The sequence below is a fragment of the Notolepis coatsorum genome, assembly GCF_963971535.1.
Source record: "Notolepis coatsorum genome assembly, chromosome: 13".
NCBI classification, from domain to species: domain Eukaryota; kingdom Metazoa; phylum Chordata; class Actinopteri; order Aulopiformes; family Paralepididae; genus Notolepis; species Notolepis coatsorum.
Window position 1 is genome coordinate 70,943,971 of NC_140177.1, and position 15,870 is coordinate 70,959,840.

Consider the following 15,870-nt stretch of genomic DNA (forward strand, 5'->3'; position numbering starts at 1 on the left):
ACTCTGGAGTGGAGGCAGCGAGTAGCTGCTGGTCGGTTGGGAGACCTGGAGAGGGCGCCTTGTAGTGTCCATCCTAGGCGGGTCTCGACTGCTGCTGGACAGCCTCTGGGCCCAATGTGGACCCGGTCCGTTGGGACGATGAGGTGTGCATGGTCGGATCCTATGAGCAGGGTCGGGGTGGCGCCGTCGATGAGCGGTATAGGTAGTTGACGCAGGTGCACGTATTTTTCCATCAGCTTGTAGATGGGGTAGGTGTACCGCGACAGGCCTATGTCTTGGCTGGTGAAAGCGTTAGTGATCCTATACCGCCTCTCTGGCTGCCCGCTTGCTGCGATAGTGAAGGAGACGTTCTCACCCTTTATTGTCTTCAGGTCTCTTCTTATAGTACGAATTGTCATCGTTTCTTCGCTCCCCCGCAGACCCAGCTGGGCTGCAGCGGATGCGAGGAGGAGAGTCTTTTCTGACCCGTCGTCAAGGACGGCGTAAGTGTCCATGACCTTGTCCTCGTAGCTTAATGTCACTCGGACCACTTTCAAGAGCACTCGGGAGCTCCCGCTGCTGGCGGGGTCAATATACATGACGCTTACTCTGGTGCTGCTTGGGGGTGCGAGTTTCTTCCTGTTGCTGTCATGCAAGACGTCCAAGTGGGCGCCGTCACACCGGCTGCACCTCTTCTTCAAGCGTCACTCGGCTGCCATATGGCTGCGCGCACAGCGGTAACAGCGGCGGTTGGACTTTATCCATTGACTCACCTCTTCGGCGGTCATCTTCTTGAACGTGTCACATTGTGACAGCCAATGTTCTTTCTCGCAGTACTGGCATACAATCTTCCACTTCTCTTTCGTCGAGGGGGTGTTGTGGTTCTTGTTCCGCGGTACTGATTCGGCTTGGTGCATGACGGTCACCAGCCTGCGGTTATCGTTGGATCTCCGAGGTCCATCTCTGGGGCTTGGTACACTCCGCACGAACGTATCCAGTCGTAGGCTGCTGACTTCTCTCGCGAGGAAGTCGGCCAGGTCTAGGAGGGATGGCTCGGGACCGTCGGGATCACGGTGGTCTCTTTGCCGCCTGAATCGCTCTTGTCGGGCTGCAGGGAGCTTCTCTAATATCCTTTCTACATTAGAGTTAGCGTACAGTTCGTGTCTACCCTTTTCCTTTTGGGCCCCCAGCATCCCTACCAGGGATTGTACCTTGATAGAGAGGTCATCCAATGAGCGATTGTCTGTGGCTGGGGGGAGACGGTCAATATTCCTTATCTCTTGTATCACATAGTCCCATATGCGTCCATAACGCTGGTCGAGGGCTACTAGAGCCGCGGTGTATGGGGTACTTGAGTTGGAATATGCCAGCGCTATATTATGCGCTCTGGGCACCTTCAGGTGCTTGAGGAGGATAGCATATTTGTACGACTCATCAGGGACGTCGGACATCATAGTCTCTAAGCACATCCGTAATTCCGTGTACTGTGCTCTGTCCTCGTGCGTAAAATCCGGGAACGTCGGTGTGCCAAGGTACGATGCCATGGGTGGCTGGCACATCGGTGAGCGTTGGGGGAGAGGCCTCCTGGGCGAGTCTCCCCGTACGTGTGGTCGTGGGCTGGTACTTGACGGGTACCAAAGCCCGGTTACCCAGGGGCTGTTCCTCGGGGCTGGCTGTGCGTCAAACTCACCCCTGAGTTGAGTCGGGGGTCTGTAGCGCAGGGCCTCGGGGGTAAAGTCTGGGCTGTACTGGACCTCCTGGTCCTGTGGAGTACGATGCTGCTGGTGGGCTTGACCTTCCTCCTCTTCTTCTTCCTCTGCTAGATCTTCTAGATCTTGAAGTCGTCTATTCAGTCTCTCGGCGGCATAGGCCGGTTCTTCCCGGTTGCTGGGTCTCGCATGGACCGGTCGGGGAGGGGGTTCGGAGACGTGGATAGGCTCTTTCTGTTGGCCGGGCTCCGGGTCGCTTGGTCGGGTAGGGGAAGGTGCCCTAGACCCTTGTCTTGATGATGCCCTGGAGCTCCGTGCGGAGAGAGGGGGTGTCGCCCTGGCAATCAATTGCTCCATTATCTGCGCTTGTATCAGATAAGCATGACGCAATCTGATGATTAGCAATAATGATAAGCAATCTGCTTCGCGCTTGATGTGAGCGAGGTCGCGCTCTGCTTCGCGCTGGGCTTGGGCTGCGTCGCGCTGTGCATTGGCGGCGGCGCGCTGTGCATCGGCGGCGGCGCGCTGGGCATCGGCACGGTCTCTTTCAATATTCTCTTCCGTCTGGAGGCGTCTGGTCTCCAGGCGTATGCGGTCGTCTTCACTCCTTTGCTGCGCCTGGAAGCGCTCTCGCTGGGTCGCAGAGTGTTCGCGTTCACTAAGGGCTTGCGCTTGGAGTTGCGCGTGAAGGCGCTCTCTTTGGTCTGCAGATTGTTCGCGCTCACTCAGTTGTTGAGCCTGCAGGCGTTCTCTTTCCATGGTAGAGTGTTCGCGCTCACTTAGCTGTTGCGCCCGGAGGCGCTCTTGTTCCATGGAAGAATGTTCGCGCTCGCTAAGCGTCTGTGCTTGGAGTCGATCGCGTTCAGTGGAGGCTGCCAGGGTGGCGATGAATGCCTGCGCCAGCATCTTGTCCGCCTCGCTGGGGGAAGACACTGATGGAGGTGATGGGCTTCTGACAGTGCTCGTTGGAGATTCGTTCTCCTGGCGCGCTCCGAGGAGGTCTATCTCCTGGGCGCGCTTCTCTTCTGGTAGTGGGTCGGGTTCCGTCCCTGGAGCGTTTTCTTTATCCTGGAGCTCTCCGGGGACCGTCCCATTGACGTTGTCGGGGGGTATAGTCATGTCATGTCCCTCCTGGTCCCCCCTGTGAGCTTTGTCAGTTACGTTAGAACCCACTAGGGTCTCTACTGGCAAGGTCGCCTGGTCGGTAGGGTTTGACATGCTTTTACTATCCGCTTTTCCCGCATTTAACGTCTGTATAAAGCTAGGTATTAGACTGGCAGCGTAGTCCTCTAGGTAAGGAGGTGGCTGACGTCTGCGCTGCGGGCGTTCTAGCTTAGGAGAGCCGTTTGTGGAGTGTTCACCGCTGGCCATGGTTAATATCAATATTATATTTAGATATTACACTGATATTCCTCCGGCTCGAAGGACCAATTGTAACTGAGGGGTACAATTCCCTGACTGTATTCAGAGTATGGTATCATTAAACCACTACTTAGTTATGTACTTTAATTACTGGCCATACAGTACACGGTATATATGGTGAACACCCACACAAGAATACGGCTTAACAAAGAAAGTTATATTTAGAAGTATTTATTATCAGAGCAGCAACAATAGGTTACAATATTGAGAATTATGAATTGCGCTTATATGGCGAAGAACACTTAAGTAGGTCAAGAGCGTAAGTCCATGAGCATATTAAGATGGGTATAATTGACACCACCTGTAGCATAAGAATTACATAAGGCACACTCGTAGTCAGCTGGAGATACTAAGGGGGTTCCCTCCGGTTGTAAGCCAGCAGGGGAGAGGAATGGTCGGGAGCAAAGTCTGGATCAACAAGGAATAAAGAGACTCCAGATACAGGAGACAGTGCAATAATCCTTTGGTCCGTAGACAAAGCAAGTGCAACAGCTATACTCCGGTATGCAAAACAGCATGGATGAAAGCTAGCCAGCCTCTGTGGGTCCTAGAGGTAGGCTCGACGGTGCTCCTCACAGGGTAGAACCCACACAGCCGTGGGGTAGACGGTTCTCTGCTCCAGCAGCCACAGTACCAAAGCAATATAATCCAGCCGGAAAAGGCTCTGCATTCGTCGGTGTAGGTTCTCCGGTGTACATATCCAACGGTTCTCGTCTAGGACTCCTCGGATGGCGGCACGAGTTTAGGCCGCCCAGCCTGGATAAGTGCACTAGCTCGGTACGACGAACCGGTGGTAATGCTGGTCACGGTAGAACGGTAGCCGCACGATACACTATAAATAATAGACTATTACTTTACAATAGAATAAGTCGAACTCGACGATACAGCGTTAAACTCTGACACTTTAGCTATCAATTCGCACGCGGTTCTCAAGGCTCTATTTAGGGGCAAAAAGGGCCCACTTCACGGCACGTTGTATCGTGGTGAAGGCTTCAACGTTTTGGTCTAAGTTACTAAGGCTAAGTGCTGCTGTATCCACCTGCGCCGTATTTATACGTAAGGTGAATAATCTAGTGCCAACCTCAGTTCTGTCTCGTATTACTGCGCAAACCTGGACATGTTGAGACATGTCTTAGCGGTAGCTTTGAACTTGCCATTGGGGGTATGGCCGTTGGCGCCTAGGGGTCGCTGTCCAATAGGAGAACGAATATTATGGTCTGGCCTGTACCTAGGTAAAGGGATATTCCGTGTATATGTACAAAGAATATACAAGGGATATCAGACGATATACAAATATTATACAATATATCTCAAGTAATAAATATATATATTCGGTTTAATCTGACCCTTTGTAACAATCATCATCATCATCATCATCATCATCATCATCATCATCATCATCATCATCATCATCATCATCATTATTATTATTATTATTATTATTATTATTATTATTATTATTATTATTATTATTATTATTATTATTATTATTATTAGTATTATTATTGCTATCATTATTATCATTATCATTATTATTATTATTATTATTATTATTATTATTATTATTATTATTATTATTATTATTATTATTATTATTATTATTATTATTATTATTATTATTATTATTATTATTATTATTATTATTATAATGCACACTAACCCCCCCCCCACCAGCTCTAGCTCCTCCTTGCTGGTTGAGGCTAACCTGATGCGCCGAGGAAGCAGTCCCCATGTCCTCAGGGTCCTGGGAGTTTACCAGGGCCGACCACCCACCGGTGGCCCATCTAGCTGCGGCATTCAACTGGGCCTGGTCATGGAGTTCATGGAGAGAGGTTGCCTGGCCTCCCTGCAGGTAACGCATTGCTAAACCTTTAACCAAGACCAACTTCCAAAGATTTTGCACACACTCATTGAGTTTGATAATTATTGAGAGTACATTTGTTTGAATATGGCCACCAGTGATGTCATCGGGGACATTGAACCCTTGTGTTGTGTTAATTATTACAGCACCATGAAATTATGTAGATAAAAAAGAATAGCTATACCTAGTCTTATAGGGACTGTTGCCTTATCATTTCATTGAGCTGTAATGAACACAACTCAAGGATTCAATGTCCCCGATGACATCACTCATTTACTCTCAATAACTCAAGTTTCAAGTTTCAAGTTTCTTTCTTAGTTGTCATGCAGAAGTACAGAATACTTTTATATAAAATGCTTCTTTCTGTTTTGCTCCAGAGATTGTGCTAGATCAAAATAGATAAGTATAAAATAAGTATAGTAAGTTTAAAATAGAAGTCAAGTAAGTAGACAAAAGTGTTCAATATATACATACTGTACAATGTACAATGCAGAGTAGAAAAGTAACTGAGTTACAATACAATATACTATATACTATACAGTACAATGCAGAAATGGGATGAGGTACAATTTAGGTACAATATACAGTAAGGTATAATGAGGTATGGGTTGTAGTGCAAATTCTTTACCAATAAATATAAAGTGTGTTTAGGTGTCTAAAGTGGGTAAAGTGGGTGCTGCAGTGAGTTGTTTGTTTAAAGTGAGTGTGTGCATGTGGATGTGTGTGCTGTGAGTGCATTTGATGATTGTTACATAGTGTTATTGTCATTTAGCATCCTGATGGCCTGAGGATAGAAGCTTCTTCTGGGTCTCTCTGTGCTTGCCATGAGACTCCGGTATCGTTTGCCTGACCGCAGCAGTTCAAAGAGGCAGTTGTTTGAGTGGCTGGAGTCTTTGCCTTACCCATGCACCGCTTGTTGTAAATGTCTTGGAGAGTGGGAAGGCCACCTCCAATTGTGCATTCGGCTGAACGGGCCACTCTCTGTAGTCTGCTACGGTCTTGTGCCGTGCTATTCCCAAACCAGGAGGTGATATTGCCAGTCAGGATGCTCTCTATTGTGCATGAGTAGAAGTTCTTAAGGATCTTCTGACTGACTTGGAACTTCCTTAGGCGCCTAAGGAAGTAGAGGCGTTGCCGTGCCTTCTTCACAACACTGTCAATGTGTGTGGTCCACGTCAAGTCCTCGGATATGTGGACTCCGAGGTACTTAAAACTGTTCACTCTCTCAACCGGTGCCCCGTCGATGCTGAGGGGGCTGTAGTCCCTGACCCCCGACCTCCTAAAGTCCACAATCATCTCTTTTGTTTTGCTGACGTTCAGGGAGAGGCAGTTCTCCTGACACCACTGCGACAGATTCTTTACCTCTTCCAGATAGGCGCTCTCATCGTTGGCAGAGATCAGGCCCACCACTACTGTGTCGTCAGCAAATTTGATGATTGTGTTGTTGTTCCACTGTGCCACACAGTCCTGTGTGTACAGCGAGTAGAGGAGGGGACTCAGAACACAGCCCTGGGGGGCCCCTATGTTGAGCATGATGGATGAGTAGGTGCAGTTGCCTGCTCTCACCAACTGGGGTCTACCCGTCAGGAAGTCCAAGACCCACTGGCAGAGGTCATAGTTCAAGCCCAGGTCCCTGAGCTTGGCTATGAGTTTGGAGGGGACTATGGTATTGAATGCTGAGCTGTAGTCGATGAACAGCATTCTCACATAGTTCCCCTGCCTCTTGTCCAGGTGTGATGCTGCTGTGTGCAGCACATGGGCTATGGCGTCCTCCGTGGACCTGTTGGGGTGATATGCAAATTGCAGGGGGTCCAGGTTGATGGGAAGGGAGGAACAGATGTAGCCCTTCACTAGCTTCTCAAAGCACTTCATGGCTATGGAGGTGAGAGCTACAGGGCGGTAGTCGTTGAGGCAAGCAGGCGTAGATTTTTTGGGTACAGGGATAATAATAATAATAATAATGGATTGGATTTATATAGCGCTCTTCTCTGACTGACTGTTGCTCTGACTCAGAGCGCTTCACAGAGTCCATTATTCGTTCATACACAGTCATACCGGTGGTGGTAAGCTACAATTGCAGCCAGAGCTGCCCTGAGTTCTTCAGACAGGTGGGGATGACAGCCTGTTCTAAGGACAGGTTAAATATGTCAGTGAATACCGGGGCCAGTTGGTCGGCAGTGACTTTTAGGATGCGGCCGGGGATGCCGTCCGGTCCTGCTGCCTTCCTGATATTCACTTTCTTAAAGGTCCTCCTAACTGTCAAACTAAATGAATGTGCGCTGATGCGAGTCCACGATTGCTAAACGTGACAGGAATTTATTCTTAAAGCGGGACGCTCTCAGAAGCGGCAACTTAAACTGAGACTTGCCCGCAGGCGACGGCACGTTCATTAATCTACTGCCTGTGGAGCTCACGGAGCAAATGGACACGTGATCGTGTTCTGGTCCGGTCACCACTAGGGCTTTCCCCGACTAAGCATTTGGATAGTCGACTTTGATTGGCCGAAATGTGCCAATAGTTGACTGGTAGTCGACTACCCCCATTAAGAAAAAAAGAAAAAAAGAAAAAGAACCCCAAAAAATATATAATCTTTCTTTTTAATTATAATTTTTTTATCATTCCATTTGGGCTGTGGGGGAGTCTGAAGGAGTCGACTGAAGGCCCCTTGTCCTCTGCAAAAGCATGCAATTGGTCCACTGATGGATACATCTTGATATTGTCTAGTCAGTGTGTTCATTAGATGGGTGAAATCCTCTTTCTGTGCCTCTGTGCCTGTTTTCTTATGCAGTTAGCCTCGCTGGTATGTGCGCCATTAGCGTTAGCCACACGTCTAGACCTCTTTGCTTAAAAAAAATATAATAATAATAATAATAATAATAATAATAATAATAATAATAATAATAATAATAATAATAATAATAATAATAATAATAATAATAATAATAATAATAATAATAATAATAATAATAATAATAATAATAATAATAATAATAATAATAATAATAATAATAATAATAATAATAATAATAATAATAATAATAATAATAATAATAATAATAATAATAATAATAATAATAATAATAATAATAATAATAATAATAATAATAATAATAATAATAATAATAATAATAATAATAATAATAATAATAATAATAATATTATAAAAAATCTTTTTTTTTAGTTTTTTTGCATTCGACTAAGAGGTTGGCAATCGACTACGGCTCTTTTCGATCGATTAGTCGACTATTCTACTAATAGGGGTCAGCCCTAGTCACCCCCCGTGGCCTCCTCCTGTATAACACAGTGATCGTGTCCTCGTCCAGTCACAGTCTAATGGTTACAGGATCTTATGTGATCCTACCCACTGGGCTAGCGTGAGACTGGCAGACCGGCTCTCCTGACACCGGTGGGGGGGGGAACCGTCCATCATAGTCCCCGACAACCTGCCCCAGTATTCTAGCTATTTCTTTTCTTTTTTAAATTCTTATTTAAAGTAGAAGTCCCTCCAAGTCGCATCATAATAATATATAACACAACCGTCAAGAAAAACTTGTTTCCATTGGTGCCAATACAATTTTCAGAGATGAACATGCTCTATAATTCTGGATGAATAACCCTCTATATCTCTGACACTAACTCACCCATCCTCTGTGAGACATCAACAGCTAGGTGGTGTCGAGGAATCCTTTTGGTTAAGTAACCTATGAGTAAATAAGATGATGTATCGTTATGAGTAAAAATAATACTTTAAAGGTAATAAATTAATGTATATTTATTGTATACGGGTGCGCATGCAGTGCAGGCAAGACCGTGTGTGTGTGTGTGTGTGTGTGTGTGTGTGTGTGTGTGTGTGTGTGTGTGTGTGTGTGTGTGTGTGTGTGTGTGTGTGTGTGTGTGTGTGTGTGTGTGTGTGTGTGTGTGTGTGTGTGTAAGCAAGATAAATGAGCCTTGCTCTCTGTGTGTAATCGTGGGCCGCTTGATTACACGCTTTGCCTCAGAGACAGTAACAAATCAGTTCTGTCCGGATATTCTGACAGTTCTCTTATATATACTGTCGGCATTCTCTTGTGGGGGAACCCAGACGCAGGGCCGCCTCAGGGGGTGTGCGAGCAGTGCGGTCGCACAGGGCCTCGCGGGAAGGGGGGCCTCGCAAAAAAAAAAAAAAAAAAAAAATCTATCTATTTTTTTTATTTTTATTTTTTTATTGCGAGGCCCCCCTTCCCGCGAGGCCCTTTTTCATCACAGACCTAAAATCTAGTTTTGCTTATATGCTTATATATTTCACATTAGACACGTTTGTAGAATGTTCCTGGTTCTGCGGCTCTGCACTATTCTCTATTGGAGCTCTGGGGCTCTGCAGATTGGTTTCAAGAAGGGAGGGGTTACATCATGTGTATGCCGGCGTGCGTCAGCTGCGTTTGACTATTTCGCGCGTGCAGCTTTGGAGGTTATGCTTAGTTATGCCAGCCAAAACGAAGAGGACGGTCATTCGGCAGATGGACTGAAGATGAAAGTTGTTGCATGTTAGACAGTTCAGTCAGGCTAGCCATCCCGGCTAAAGGCAGGGACAGCTAGTTAGCTTTAGCTACGTTATAATATTGAGTGCTAACGTGTGGTTCAGTCGGGATAGCCATGATGATGTCGGCTAGTAGCTAGCTTAGCTAAAGGCTAACTAGCGTTAGCTAACCTAGAGAGAGCGCGTGCAGCATCGTTATGCCAAGATGAAGAGGACGGTCATTCGGCAGATGAACTTCGTCAACTCCACGCGGTTGTCTCCATCCTCTTGGACGTTTGGTGAGTTTTTAATGCACTCTATTCTATTCCCGCCGTGGATATATATCTCTCTCTCTCTCTCTCGGGAGCCAAACGGGCCGGCTAGCTGTTGTAGTAGCTAACGGTGTGTGGCCTGGTGTCAGCACCTGGTGCGAGGGAGGTGAGCTTGGTGTTTCATTATGAGAATATCTCCATGCTCAAGTCGGCTATAGTCCGCGAGGGACTTGTTGCCGGCACCGCTATGGTAAACACCACTCTGTAGTGGGACGTGTATTGCCTTCTTTTTTCCCTTCCCTCTTCGGATGAGAAGAGGAAAACACAGCGGCTGTCTGAAGTGTTGGCCTGTATTGCTTTTCTCACGTTGTACAGTTTTTCAGTGGTAGCCGCATAGCTTGCTTCTGCGTTAGCTAGTGGTTAGCGATAGCCGGGTTGAGCTAACTGTTAGCCAGTTAGCTGTTTAGCTACGACGTTAGCTGCTCGTTTTTGCTCGGCTGGGAACGTTAGCTTGATGCTATCAGTTAGCCTAGAGTTAGCTGTTAGCTTGTGCTACGACCATTGACATTAGCCGTGAGAATAGCAGGCCATGGCACTCTGACTACGACATCATCTTTGACAGAAGATGTAGTCGGGCCTGCACCATGACAAGGCTCCGGCCATAGCTTCTTTTTGTCCCGCCAGCGAGAGGCCTTTCGTCAACGTGGAGACCTGTGTTGCGGCCTTTCGCCCTGCGTTCCTTGGTGCAGGTAAGATGTCCATTGGACATTACCCCACTCTTCCTTCCTTCCCCTCCCGAATGTTTTGTTAATAACGATGTTTTTTTCCAGGCAAAACATATGTTACTTCACAACATTTGGAGATACGACATGTGCTGTGTGTGAATTGTCTTGGTCGTTTGTGTAGCTTGGGTAGCGTTGGCCAAAGCTGTGTGTGGCCTGGTGTCAGTACCTGGCTACTCTATTTGCAGTTAGCCTATTTAGCTGATGTCGGCCATTGGCTCCTTGCTACTTTGTTTTCTCTGGTATAGACCCTCTTCTCTTTGGATTTAAGTGTTGATCTTTGTCCTTTTGGATCTATGTATATTCATGTTGCCTTTGTGAAGTTATCTTTTCCTTCTGTTTTGTTCTTCCATTAAAAGTTGAATATCCTTTAGGGGCTCATCTTTGCTTATCTCTCTCATACATGCTCTCTCTCTAACACACACACACACAGACATGCTCTCTCTCTCTAACACACAAACACACATGCTCTCTCTCTCTCTCTCTCTCTCTCTCTTTCTAACACACAGATGCTCTATATCTCTCTAACACACAAAATGACATGCTCTCTCTCTATATATTTCTCTCTCTTTCTAACACACATATACATGCTCTCTCTCTAACACACACACACAAACAGACATGCTCTCTCTCTATCTCTCTCTCTCTGGCCTTGCTCTGGTGGAGGGTCAGGGGCATTGCCGGGTCTGTGCAGCGATAACACTGTATATTGACTGTAGAACGGGAGCTCTCTCTCGCTCTCTCTCTTGCTATATGTTGACTGTATCATGCCCAGCCTCGGGCAGCGCTATTATTTAAGAATATGTTGACTGTATGAAAAAAAAAAAAAAAAAAAATTATATATATATATCTATATATATATATATATTTTTTTTACCTTTTAGGGGGGGGGGGGGCTCGTGTTTAAATCTTGCACAGGGCCTCGCATTTCTCCCAGGCGGCCCTTCCTAGACGTACTGTATAAACAGTCCAAAATTAGTACTTCTACGGCCCTTCTAAGGTTGCACAAGCACTCCTCCACATTGCTTATGGTGCTTGTTTTTTCCTATTGCTACTGTAGTTTTTCCTTACCTTCGCTGGGGTATGTCTGGGAGTGTTGTTTTGTATTTCATGATGTTTTTTCTTTGTTCTTGATTTATTGTGATGTTTCTTCTTGACTTGTTTAAAGAAGACTTGTCCAGCCCATTGGGACATTAACCTGTGATTGCGGGCTTTACTAATACATTTTATTTGATTCTATTTTCAAATGGTGAATACGACATTGGTCCGTGAAGCTCTTCCACCTTTTTCGTGTTCCAGGAGTCCCTCCGGGGCCCCCCACCCTGGCCCCTGGCATTCAGGCTGGCCCACCAAGTGGCTTTAGGCATGAACTTCCTCCACAGCCTCTCGCCTCCCCTCCTCCACCTCGACTTGAAGCCCAGCAACGTCCTGCTGGACACCAGCCTCAATGCCAAGGTGAGCGCTGGGAAATAAGGCACATGGGTTGCTAGTACGCCTGAGTTGTGCTGAGGTTATCGCTGTGCACTGGTTATATGCATTGCATCTCTACTGTTGAACTAAGATACAGAATAATTGCGACGTCATTCACTCCTGCTTTCTCGCTCTCTCTCTCTCTCTCTTCCCCTCCCTCTCTCACTTCATCATATATCCCGCTCTCTCTTCCCCTTCCTCTCTCACTTCACCTCTCTCTCTCTCTCTCTCTCTCTCTCTCTCTCCCTCTCTCTCTCTCTCTCTCTCTCTCTCTCTCTCTCTCTCTCTCTCTCTCTCTCTCTCTCTCTCTCTCTCTCTCTCTCTCTCTCTCTCTCTCTCTCTCTCTCTCTCTCTCTCTCTGTTCCCAGCTCACTGATTTTGGTCTGGCCAAGTATTTTCTCAGCGTCACGCTTACCAAGAAGGACAGAGGAGAGGAAGGTGGTACGATCAGCTACATGCCACCAGAGGCCTTCACCATATCGTACAAACCTACCCGTGCCTCTGACATCTATAGGTGTGAGAAATCTAGAAATGGGAGAAGTGATTGATTGATTGATTGATTGATTGATCCAGTTCCTGATCACCAGTCTTTTATCTTTAGCTATGGGATTCTGCTGTGGTCCATTGTCACGGGTGAACAACCATATTGTAGTGAGTGATATTTGAGTTACTACTCACATCTCTCTCTATTTGTCTCTCCCTCTCTCTGTCTCCTTGTCTCTAGTTATTTCTCTCTCTATCTTTATCTCTCTATCTAACTATCTTTCTCTCTCTTTCTCTCTCTCCCCTTGTCTCTATTTCCTTCTCTCTATCTATTTCTCTATTTCCCTCACCCCCCTTCCCCCACCCCTCAAGCCTGCAAACCATCTCAATCCCACTACCATCATTCCTAATCTCTCCTTCCTCACTCCCCTCTTCCTCCACTGTAGATGCCATGTCCTGTATCGTGCGGTTCCGTATACCCCAGGGCGACAGACCCTCCCTGGATACGGTGGACCGCGAGCAGACCCCAGGGCTGGGGGACCTGGTGGAGCTCATGGAAAGGTGCTGGGTCTCGCTACCCGACCAAAGACCCCACTTCCTAGGTGAGAATCTGCAGCAGTGGTGGGTAGAAATTACCTGGATGAAACTGGAGGAATTGACCGTCCTGTGTTAGAAACGAGTATAGAGCAGAATAGAATGGAACAAAACAGAACAGAACAGAACAGAACAGAACAGAACAGAACAGAACAGAACAGAACAGAACAGAACAGAACAGAACAGAACAGAACAGAACAGAACAGAGCAGAACAGAACAGAACAGAACAGAACAGAACAGTGGGGCGGCTATGGCTCAGGGTAGAGCGGGGCGTCCAATGATCGAAGGGTTCGTGGTTTGAATCCCGCTCAAGCCCATGTCCATCCCATTGCCGTTGTGTCCTTGGGCAAGACACTTAACCTACTTGCCTCGTATGAATGTGTATGCATGTGAATGAATGTTGGTGGTGGTCGGAGGGGCCGTAGGCGATGATTATTCGCCACGCTTCTGTGAGTCTGCCTCAGGGCAGCTCTGGCTGCAATTGTAGCTTACCACCACCGGTATGACTGTGTATAAACGAATAATGGACTCTGTGAAGCGCTCTGAGTCAGAGAAGAGCGCTATATAAATCCAATCCATTATTATTATATTAACAGAACAGAACAGAGCAGAGCAGAGCATAACAGGACAGGACAGGACAGGACAGGACAGGACAGGACAGGACAGGACAGGACAGGACAGGACAGGACAGGACAGGACAGGACAGGACAGGACAGGACAGGACAGGACAGGACAGGACAGGACAGGACAGGACAGGACAGGACAGGACAGGACAGGACAGGACAGGACAGGACAGGACAGGACAGGACAGGACAGGACAGGACAGGACAGGACAGGACAGGACAGGACAGGACAGGACAGGACAGGACAGGACAGGACAGACAGGACAGGACAGGACAGGACAGGACAGGACAGGACAGGAGCATGTGGTTATGGCTCAGTCGAATGCGTTGATCATGACTGTAATGTGTTTCATGTGTTAATTCCTAAGAGTGCATTGCTGTGACAGAGGCACTGTATGAGATGCATAAGCCTGCGATTAACAACACCCTCCATCGAGTCCTTGAACAACTGGTAATTAATACACGGTTCAACAAAATGTTCATCTTGACCATTTATTCAGAAAGATCTGTGATGCAGCAACACTTTTTCTCTGTGCTTCTCTCTCTCTCTCTCTCTCTCTCTCTCTCTCTCTCTCTCTCTCTCTCTCTCTCTCTCTCTCACTCCATCTTCCTCTTTTCAGGACCAAAAAAAGGAAGAAGAGAGAAAGATAACAGAAGGGGTTACAATGGCCCACATCACTCGGCCACCAGGTTCATATTTTTCTATTATTATTATTATTATTATTATTATTATTATTATTATTATTATTATTATTATTATTATTATTATTATTATTATTATTATTATTATTATTATTATTATTATTATTATTATTATTATTATTATTATTATTATTATTATTATTATTATTATTATTATTATTATTATTATTATTATTATTATTATTACTGTTGTTGTTGTTGTTGTTGTTGTTGTTGTTGTTGTTGTTGTTATTATTCTTATTATTATTAGGCCCATTACATTAATGTTCTCCCATATTTAAGACCACTGAAATTATATTTTCCAAACACATTTTCATTCTCCTTAGTATACCCCAAAAATATACTTTCCTACTGCATAGGACATAGAAGTACACAAATCCTTTATGTAACAGCAATTTTCCCTTTCCAATGTCCTGTTTTCTCTTGCCCGTTACTTCACAGGTATGGTAGGGAGCAGGGCCGTAGCCAGGGTTTAGAAATTAGGGAGGTCCATTTATTTTTTTGGCCTAGACCGGCCCACCATAATCGGTCGGACACCACCCACCAGTACACCATCCTTGCGGTCCCCTTAAATATGCGTACCTACTGTACTAGTCCCCCAAACCACTACAAAGCTGGGTAGTAAGTGCCATGGACAAGTGGACCAGTGCAAGTGGACCAGTGTACTCACTCGCTCTTGGCTGAATCTTGTTTTGGGTGGTGATGTAAAACACCTGCATCATAGCAGGCTCAGGATGGGCAAAGTAGTCTATAGCCTGTTCATCCCTGTCTCTCTCCTCCACAACCTGGCTTGACTAGACATAAGGAGAGAGATGATTACAATTAACTGGTACATTCAGGTCCAGAATTGTTGGAATTCCCTGACAAAGAAAAAGCTGTACAATTTAAGCAATACCATACTGGTAATGAGCAAATAGTTGTTTATTCAATTAATGTATGGAGCTGTTCCATCTTATTTCATTTGATAATAACTACTCAGTTCATACAGATTTCAAGTATGCAAATATCAATGATGAATATTGCATAAGGTTTACACAGTTAATTGATCACCTTTTTGTTTTATATTCATGTTCAGAGAGGAGTAATAGTTAGATCTTTGTATGTGTGATTTATATAGCAATTAAATCAATGGTGTGTTTGTTTGTTTCGGGAGTTTGACCTACAGTTAATGTGCCTACCACGTGAAGGTGCATGCTCAATGGACAGCACAAAAACTATTTGTGTAGGTGGAGACTAGAGCTACCACAGATAGTAATAAGTTATAAGAGTAAGTGATCCATACCATATATATCCTAATAGTTACCTTATTATCATACTTGGCTGAAATTAAACTTTGCTGCCTGTTGTGAATGTGTTTTTCCCTGTAGGCTAATACATAAGTAGGCATACATTTTTGCAGTTGAACAAAAATTAGCAGTTGAGTAGGCTATATGTGTGTGCTGTGTTTTTATGTCTTCCATCGAGGACCACCTTGGAA

At 45.7% G+C, this 15,870-nt stretch overlaps 1 protein-coding gene across 1 annotated transcript in view; it reads left to right on the top strand.

Annotated features, from left to right (window-relative positions):
• The window catches only part of ripk3 (receptor-interacting serine-threonine kinase 3), a 74,476-nt gene that overhangs the window by 39,098 nt on the left and 19,508 nt on the right, over positions 1-15,870 (top strand). The window contains exons 3-9 of the mRNA XM_084327236.1: positions 4,785-4,962; positions 11,820-11,975; positions 12,359-12,504; positions 12,592-12,641; positions 12,920-13,075; positions 14,060-14,142; positions 14,312-14,381. Of these exons, the coding sequence (XP_084183362.1) occupies positions 4,785-4,962; positions 11,820-11,975; positions 12,359-12,504; positions 12,592-12,641; positions 12,920-13,075; positions 14,060-14,142; positions 14,312-14,381 (839 nt within the window). The remainder of the gene's footprint in view (positions 1-4,784; positions 4,963-11,819; positions 11,976-12,358; positions 12,505-12,591; positions 12,642-12,919; positions 13,076-14,059; positions 14,143-14,311; positions 14,382-15,870) is intronic.